Raw genomic sequence first — 8,952 nt, forward strand, 5'->3', positions numbered from 1 at the left:
ATGAGGATTTGAACTCAGGCCTCCCCAGTCCTAGCCCAATACTCTGCTTACTGCTATGCTGAATTTTAAGTAGTTAATCTTGCTTCACTTGCAGGATAACCCATCAGTACTTGAAATGTATGCACATGGAAACAATAAAGGAGGGAAGACAGAGCTCTATGTTTTGCTCCGGTTTAAACATAGGCAGCAGGATAGCTAAGGTGCCCTCTGCACAGATATCTTCATATTTGCATGGTAGCAAGGCTGGCTGTTTACACGAGATACTGCTATATAGCATACTTCAAATAAGGGGCAATCCTGAACTGACTTCAGAAAGAGGATAGCAAGGAGTTGATTGTCCTGGGAAGATTAAGGGACAGAATGTAGATATAACAAGAATCACATTTGCTCATGGGGAAAGGCAGCTTTGGCTTTGGCTGCATTGTTATCATAATTTTTAGTATGTTTCTAACTAGCAGCTGTAGACGGCCCAGGTAATTCCACGACTGCTTGGCAGGGGAGCACTTCCTGGTTCCCATACTCCATTAGAAGGGCTGCCTGTACTTCCTGCTATATACACGCAGCTGCATCTTACCTAGAAAATGAGACACATCCCAGGACAGAAGGCAGAAGAGCAAGGGAAAACAGGTATCCATGTGGTTCCATGATGACATGATGGTCCTCAACCATATCTAAACTATCTGAGCAATGATAAAAGTGATACCACCACTTTTAAAATGGTGATATCAGGGGGAGAGCAACTGGCCCTATCCAACCCCAGCACAGCATCCCTCCAGTGGCTGTTGCTGGTATCTGCCTCATGTTTCTTTTTAGATTGTGAGCCCTTTGAGGACAGGGGACCATCTTATTTATGTATTATTTATTTTTCTCTGTAAACCGCTTTGGGAACTTTAGTTGAAGATATACATTCGTAGTAGTAATAAACTGGGATCTGATGGGAGAAGCCTATCGTTTTTATACTGAACAGTGGAAAGAGCTAATAGCACAGAAGGTCCCAGTATCACATCCAGGTTTCAATTCCTCCTTGATTGTGTCTCAAGGGTTAAGGCAGCGTTGACGTAAGCATCTATTGTGGAAGAAGCCGGAGAGCCAGTTGGTGACAAGAGGCAGATGCTGATGAGGAACCATGTGAGGCTCATGAAGTGAATAGGGCTTTATTACTCTGTGGGAACTCTGCCTTTATCACGGCCCTGGCTGCCAGCACTAGGAGCAAGCACTGCTCTGCTGTGGGATCTTACGCTGACTTCTTCTAGGAGCCCTAGCACAGCTAACCTTGATGGATGAGACAGGCACCCTTGCACCAAGACCACAGCATCAGTGAGTGGAAGAACCTCTTAGAATTCCTGGAGGGGAGGTCTGGCACTTCAGGGCCTTCTAGCCCATCCTCATTAGAAGCAGGATTTCGCTGAAAAGGGACACATTTGGAAAGGCACTTCAAAAGCAGGGCATTTGGCCTTCTTGGTCTCTTGGAAAGCAGGGATTTGTTTTAAGGAACCCACTGGGAACAGCCTTTATTGGAGGGGTACAACAGCAGCTCTACTGGGTAGACCGATTGATCTTGCAGTCAGGTACTGAGGAAATGTGTAGCAATTGAGAGTGCTGACAGTCTTCACATTATAGCTAACTTAGAATAGTGTACATTTAAAAAAAATCAAGGATGAATGCTCTGGCCATTCATGGATATATGTCTTCCACACATTGAGTATATTTATCATGCACTTTGTAGGAAACTGTCCTCTTGTTTTAAAATTGTGCTTTAATTTCACTGGATGGCTGCTAGATATGGTATTAATAAACAAAGACACCCCCCCCCAATGATGCTTCCCAAACCATTCTTGCTTTTTGATAGTCTGTACCCTACCCTATCTATCCATCCACATCCTTCTGCTTACTTCCTTTACATGCAGAGGAATTCTAATTTTGTAAACCAGTGAGCATCAGTATCGTTTATGTAGCGGCCACTTGGGCAAAAAATCTTTCAGTGTGAGAACCATTTCCCACCATGTTAACCTCCACACAGCCTTTTGCATTTTTTCCAGTTCCGCTTATGTTATGGAGCCCAGCACCATCTTGGAAGCCAGCCCCCCCGCACCCCCCCCATACGAAAGGCACTGGGAAGGACTACACTTCTTCGTGCTTTGTGTGCACCTTACAAGATAGCACTGGGGCTCAAGGGGGCTCTGTTTCCTTTAAAGGAACCCCACCAGCCCTGGGCAAACAGCAGCAGCACTGCACAGTGGGAGCAATAATTTCTCCGGGGTGGGGGCTGCTCAGAGTATTCGGCTTTGGCCACAGGTTTGCACAGGCATAATAAACAATTAGTCAGGAAGCCGCTCTTACGGTCAGTGGGAGCTGCCACTGATTCTTAGGCCTTGCAATGAAGAACATTGTTTTAAACAGTCCTTACATGAAATGCATTCTGTATTTCTGCTTAATTTAGTTGCCTTTCTTCACACAAATTCCAATCATATTATATCTCTTTAAGATCAATCCAGTGGACATTATTACAGAATAAGGATGAGCTACTTCGCATAGAAAAAAATTTGCATAGCAAATTATATTTTTGGACTACTTCATTTGACTTAATCTCTAGCATCCCATTTGCCCCTTTAAGCTTTTTAAAGCAAGTCTTAAGCATGCTGAAGTAATTGTGTTCAGAGAAATCTTTCTTGAGAAGTAGTAACTAACTAGTTCAAAATCCAGTAGGGGGAATGAAGAGGATATTGCTTCCTTGGCCAAAAACTGAATTTAACCTCTCCACTTCCTCATTGTAATGTCCCACAGATATATTGGCAGATCCCCCCTCTGCTGGAGGGGAGTTAACACCTATTTGTTTCGCTGTGCCCTTTCTGTTAACTGTCAAGTTTTGACATTCTGCCATTGTTTTCTGTTCTGTTGTTTTGTTTTTGTTAATGCTGTCTGTAGTATTTAAAAATGGTTGTTTTAACTGATATTGTGAACTGCCTAGGGAATAATTCAGGGCTGGCAACCAGTATATAAATTTTGTAAATACATTAATGAATCATTACCCTGAATTACATGCATCCTCTGTAAATGTTGCTATTTTTCTCCACATTGTTTCTAGTGTTAATGTTGTCTGGAGGCAAGGATCATTGCATTAAACCAACATGTGTAATTAAGCTCTCTTTCCCTCCCCACAGAAACTCTTCTTGCCTTCCTGTCTCTCTCCTTCTTGCATGATCATCTGTGTAGTTCTCCTGGCCAGAAACTTGGGTGAAGTGTTTGCAGGGCCTTCCTTCCTTCCTTTGGTCCTGCTAACTGAGACTTCTTAATTGTTGTTACGTAAGGCCTGCCATTGTACTGCTGAGTCCTACTATGCCTTGAAATATTGTAGTTTGATCATTTGTCCAGAGATAGATAGATAGATAAGATAGGTGGGAAACTAGGCAAAATAGGGAAGTTGGCAAACAGATTTGACAAGGGTATGGTTGCTAAAAACAGAAAACAAGAAGAAATTCAAGGGCCAGACATGCAGGTGAAAAAAATGAGGAACTAACCCTATTGCTTGACACAATGCACAGTATTTGCAGCTCTGGAAGACATTGGCACTGCTGCTGAAAATAGGATCACCGAGTGGTCTGACCGTAGAACTGTGAGTGTTATCGTATTTACTCCCAGTCTCGTGAATGAAAAAAACCTGCAATAGTGCTCATAGCACTATTTCTGGTTCTTTCACCAGCACTGATGTCTCCTGGAATCATAACTACTGTGCCACTATTATTATTATTATACTGCTTTTCAACACATTCTTAAGGCAGTTTACATTATTACTATAATAATATGGATGGACCCCTGCCTCTAACGGGCTCACAATCTTAAAACAACAAACAAACCACAAGGTAGATACCAGCAGCCACCACTGGAGGATTCTCTGCTGGGGCTGAATAGGGTCAGTTGCCTAAATAGAAGAGAATCGCCACTTGAAAGGTGCCTCTTGCCCCAGTCAGCAAGTTAGGAACTTAAAGGCAAACAGGTTGAATTTAAGGAAACAAGAGAGCATTTGTTGGCTGTGCAACTCTCAGGGAGAGATTCCATCTTGAGGGAGGAAAGAGCAGCAAAAACCGCATCCTCTCCCACCCCCAAACACACACACACCTGAGGCTGCAGTAAAGACTACAGAGCAGTTCAGCTCAAGTCTTTTTGCATCTCCGCAAGGATACATCTATTTTCGTAGCACTGCAGAGAATTTCAGCTAGTCATATACTGTATTCCAGCATTTCTTGCATTGTTTTTTTGGAGCCTCTCGATGAGAGAAAGCAGAATTGTGCAAAATATCAAAACGTGTCCTTTGAACAAGTCATACTTAAATGATAACTGACTCATAAAAGCTTTCCTTGGCAAAGAATTGGGGCTACCTGGATGACCGACATCAGTAATGAAGTAGATGTGCACCAAGAAGACATGGGCAGAGCATGAAGGGCAATTTTCTCCTGTATCTGCTTTCCCTGGAAATGCCCTGTGCCACTTGAAAATATGTTTCTGAGGCTTGTGCAGCCCTCAGGGGCATATTTTCATGCTGAACACGGCATTTCTGGAAGAAGCACAGTTAGGAGAAAATTGCCCCCCACACCCTCCAGGATTCTGGGAGCTCTCTGTAGCACTGCACAGGTAAACCATCCTGGCATGCTTCTGCTTCCTTAATCTTCATGTGAGCCATTGGTTTATTTTTAATGAAATATTCACAGTCCTGTCTATAAGGAACATATTCCATTCAAATGCATTAACTTAAAACCATGTCATCATAAAACAAATTAAAAATAGGGACACCATAACAAACTGTCCTTGTTTCCAAAGAAATATTATAATATCAAAGCAAAATAAAACTATAATTACAGCAAAGCTCAACTCAAACGCCCCAATAGAGGGGGACCTCACCAGACTGCAGAGATTTGTGTCTTGCCTGGAATGCTGCCACTGCAAATGAGAGGGCGTGGTGTGTTTTCCTACTAGTACCTGTCCTTGTGACTCTTTTCCTTCACGCTTCTGGGGGGGAGGGGGAGAGGCTGCTTGTCTTCCCTAAGAAATCCTCTTTGCTCCATAATTTTTTGTCTTGATTTTTTTCTCCAGGTGCATTTCAAGAACTCCCTGGTGAGCTTGGCACTGAATGAGCTAGAAGGCCCTCTGAATCAGTTTTCACTTTCTGCTCCAGGCAGTCAAGTCCTACATCTTGTGGTGCTGCACGCAAACCATCCCTCCTAGAGCACACAGATACAAGGGCTGCTTCCTTTGGACCCTGGCACTGCCGGCTCTCATAGGAACCCAGTGAAGTGGCTGCCCTCACCCTTTTGGAAATGCCATACCCACTTGGCGGGCAGCAGCCCTAACAGCCCGCTGGACTGGCAGCTCTCTCTGTGGCACCTGCTTTGTGTATGAGTCAGCCCAGTGCCTGCCATGCCTGAACTGGAGCAGCTGGGAGCACCCAGACCCCCTGCCAATCCTGGCCAAATCCAGAGGAACATCCTGGAGGAGCATGTGGAGCTGTGGTGGTTCCAGGAGCCCAGAAAGTCATTTGTTTGCTATGGGGTAGCCGTAGCGCTGATCTTGGCTTGTGGGGTGGGTGGCATCGCCTTGCTCTATAGTACCAGCAGCCGTTCTGGAGAATGGAGGCTTGCAGTGGGCACAACGCTCTGCCTGCTGGCACTCATGGTCCTCCTGAAGCAGCTGCTGAGCTCCGCCATCCAGGACATGAACTGCATTCGCAGCCGAGAGCAGGTGGAGCTGCTGAAGAGTGGCGGCGCCTCAGACTGTGCTGTGCTGCTGCTGACGGCCCTAGTGCTGTTGGTGTGTGGTACAGTCCTCACTGTGCTTTCTAGCACCACCAGCGCTGGCACCAACCCTACTACTCCACGCCCCCTTGCCAGCATGTTTATCAGTGGCATTGTGCTCACTGCCTCTGGAGCCATCATTCTGCTCAGCCTGCTGCTGTACTTGATGTGGGCCTCCTGCTGTCCAGCTGCATCTCGGACTCGAGGCACTGGTAATAACCGTGCCCTCTTCACAATATCAGGACGCATCTCCAGCTCAGCCAGTGAGCAGCTTCCTCCTACCTCCAGCATGGCCAATCTCATTTAACCTCCCAGGAATGGCTAGCAGTCACTGCCCCTGAGCTAAGGCAGACGAGAACTGGGACGTAGAATTGGCATTTGCACTTTACTTCACGCTGACCAGCCTGAATCAAAAGTTGTTTTCCGAGTCAAACTCGGAAACGTGATGGGATTTCACTGTAGAGTTGTGCTGCTAAGACTGCAGCCCAGGCTTGTTGACTAGACGCTGCAATTCACAAAGCAGTTCTGATGGGAGTGCATTGTGTGGATGCAGGGAAAATAGCCATCATTCCCAAGGAATGGCTTCTGACACAATAATACCTCCCAAGGGACAAGAAGTGCTGAACTTGGAGGGGTGGCGAGTGTGTGGTCATCATCAGTTTAATTAAATCCAGCTCAGCCCCCAATTCTGGCTTCTGTGGTTTCACCAGACATCCTCCCATATACTCACAGCTGTCTTTGCAGTCAGAACCTAGACTTTCAAAAGCTGAAATTGGTCAGACACTAAAACTCCTAAAATGGGTCTTGAAGGGAGATCATTGTGTGGAGGACTATGCACTGTGTGAATTCAGGTATTTAATTCTATGTTCAACATATTTGGATTGTGGCATGTGTGGTTGCCAAAATTATGGAATGCACTGATCTGCTCCAACCACTCTTCTTATTGTGTGGGGAAAGGGCATTGAGAAGTAGAATGTGTGGCTTCCTGGTCAAAACATTGAGGGTGTTTGCAAATGACACACTCTGCCCCTGGCACTTGACCATGAGGAGTGGATATAGGTGTAACATTTCTTGAGCTGAATGGCCCTAAGTGCATGGGGTTCTACATCAGCATCTACAGACATCTACATCAGCAGCAAGACTGCATGTGCATGAAGGACAAGCACTGATTTTGTGTTATTAGATTATGATTGGTGTGTATCTATAACAATTAGAGCTGCTATAGAGGGGCCTAGCTCATTAAACTGAATTTACCTTGCTTAGTGTGCTACTCAGGAGATCTCTACACAGTGGAAATTGTGAAGGTGGACTGAACCTCTTGCCCCTGACTCAAAGCAAGGTGGCTTTGTATGCACAGTTCAGGTCTTGGCCTACTAGGCTTCCGTGTCTATATATTATTTATGGTACTTTCCCAAAGAGCTGTGAAGAATCCACATCCATAGACACAATCAATAGCTGCTACTTATTCTCTGTTCACAACTGGATCTTTCTGGAGCTTCCTTCAGTAGCATCAGTTACACCTGCTATTATGTACAACCTAATTAAGAACTTAACTTTAGTTAGAGCCTAAACCCTACTTCATTAAAGAGCCCTGAATCGGCCACTCCTGCTTTGGTTAGATGCCGAATAGGCAACACAACAGGCAATGCTTAACAGCTGATTCAGTTTTCCTTAAAAAAAAAAAAAAAGTACAATGGGAAGAGAGGCATGGAAGTATTAACCAGGATTGTGTAATAGCAAAGCAGAGGCTGCACCCTCAGTGTCTTTATATCAATACAAACATATGTGCAGGCCTGAGTTTCCTAAGCAAGGTCTGGGGGCTCCTGGATTTTTGTACTAAGAAACTCCAGTTTATGTACTCATAATGCAAAAGAAACCACACATTTGGCTTTTCCATCCGAAATGCAAAATCTATTGTTTTGATGGAATGGGGAAAGGAGGCAAGTTGAGTTGAATGCTATGTTGGGGTATGTGAGAGAGAGGGGTGGCGGTGGTGGTATGTGTATGCACATGCACAACTGGTCAGCTGCTCTCAGTCCCAACTAACTCTTTGTGTTCCTGACCTATAGTACAACCTGGCAGCCCCCACAATGCTGGATCTCAGGAAGATGAGGTGCTGCCCGTGATAGCCTCTTTACCCTTTTAAATCTGTCTGATCATTTGTGTGCACTGAAAACTATCAATTAAAATATTGCAACAGTAAATTGCTTCTCTTGCTGGGAGCATGGGGTACAATAACGATTCAAGGCTGAGATTTGTGAGCTCTGAATTGAACTTCAGCTCCCAGTGCTGACTCAGCAGATTTGATTAGTGACCCCTTGTGAACCTGTTATGTGATTGCCTGGATATCCTATGGAAGCTGCTTTGAGACCAATGATGTGAGAAAGGCAGGATAAGAAGTCACTTTTTTCTGACTGAGCCACCAAACCCTTTCATAACAGCAATTTACAGCGAGGGAAATAAGTATTTGATCCCCTGCTGATTTTGTCCGTTTGCCCTCTGACACAGAAATGACCAGGCTATAATTGGAATGGTAGGTTTCTTGTAGCTGTGAGAGACAGAATAACAACAAACAAACCCTCAAAAGCCCAGTGCCCAAAAGTCAGCGATGGATTTGAATTGTAGTGAGGGAAATAAGTATTCGATCCCTTCACAAAAGATGTCTTAGTACTTGGTGGCAAAACCCTTGTTGGCAATCACAGAGGTCAGACATTTCTTGTAGTTGGCCACCAGGTTTGCACACAACCCAGGAGGGATGTTGTCCCACTCCTCTTTGCAGATCCTCTCCAAGTCAGAAAGGTTTCGAGGCTGATGTTTGGCAACCCGAACCTTCAGCTCCCTCCACAGATTTTCTATGGGATTAAGGTCTGGAGACTGGCTGGGCCACTCCAGGACCTTCATGTGCTTCTTCTTGAGCCACACCTTTGTTGCCTTGGCTGTGTGTTTTGGGTCATTGTCATGCTGGAATACCCATCCACGACCCATTCTCACTGCCCTGGCTGAGGGAAGGAGGTGCTCACCCAAGATCTGACGGTACATGGTCCCGTCCATCGTCCCTTCGATGCGGTGAAGGTGTCCTGTCCCCTTAGCAGAAAAACACCCCCAAAGCATAATGTGTCCACCTCCATGTTTGAGGGTGGGAATGGTGTTCTTGGGCTCATAGGCA

General features: G+C 45.3%; 1 protein-coding gene across 4 annotated transcripts; it reads left to right on the forward strand.

Moving 5' to 3' along the window:
- Positions 1-532: 532 nt before the first annotated feature.
- TMEM125 (transmembrane protein 125) lies at positions 533-7,044 on the forward strand. 4 transcript variants are annotated; one of them, XM_053242874.1, is made up of 2 exons: positions 533-627; positions 5,089-7,044. In XM_053242874.1, the coding sequence occupies exon 2, from the start codon at positions 5,413-5,415 to the stop codon at positions 6,091-6,093; it is 681 nt and encodes a 226-aa protein (XP_053098849.1). In that variant the 5' UTR covers positions 533-627; positions 5,089-5,412; the 3' UTR covers positions 6,094-7,044. The 4 variants fall into 4 exon arrangements, with proteins under 4 accessions (XP_053098849.1, XP_053098848.1, XP_053098851.1 ...); XM_053242873.1 differs by lacking the exon at positions 533-627 and adding an exon at positions 1,187-1,317; XM_053242876.1 differs by lacking the exon at positions 533-627 and adding an exon at positions 1,484-1,568.
- The last annotated feature ends 1,908 nt before the right edge of the window (positions 7,045-8,952 follow it).

The sequence above is a fragment of the Hemicordylus capensis genome, chromosome 4 (assembly GCF_027244095.1).
Source record: "Hemicordylus capensis ecotype Gifberg chromosome 4, rHemCap1.1.pri, whole genome shotgun sequence".
NCBI lineage: Eukaryota > Metazoa > Chordata > Lepidosauria > Squamata > Cordylidae > Hemicordylus > Hemicordylus capensis.

Coding starts and splice junctions, on each gene's coding strand:
- TMEM125 (XM_053242874.1), top strand. CDS start 5,413: ATGCCTGAACTGGAGCAGCTGGGAGCACCCAGACCCCCTGCCAATCCT.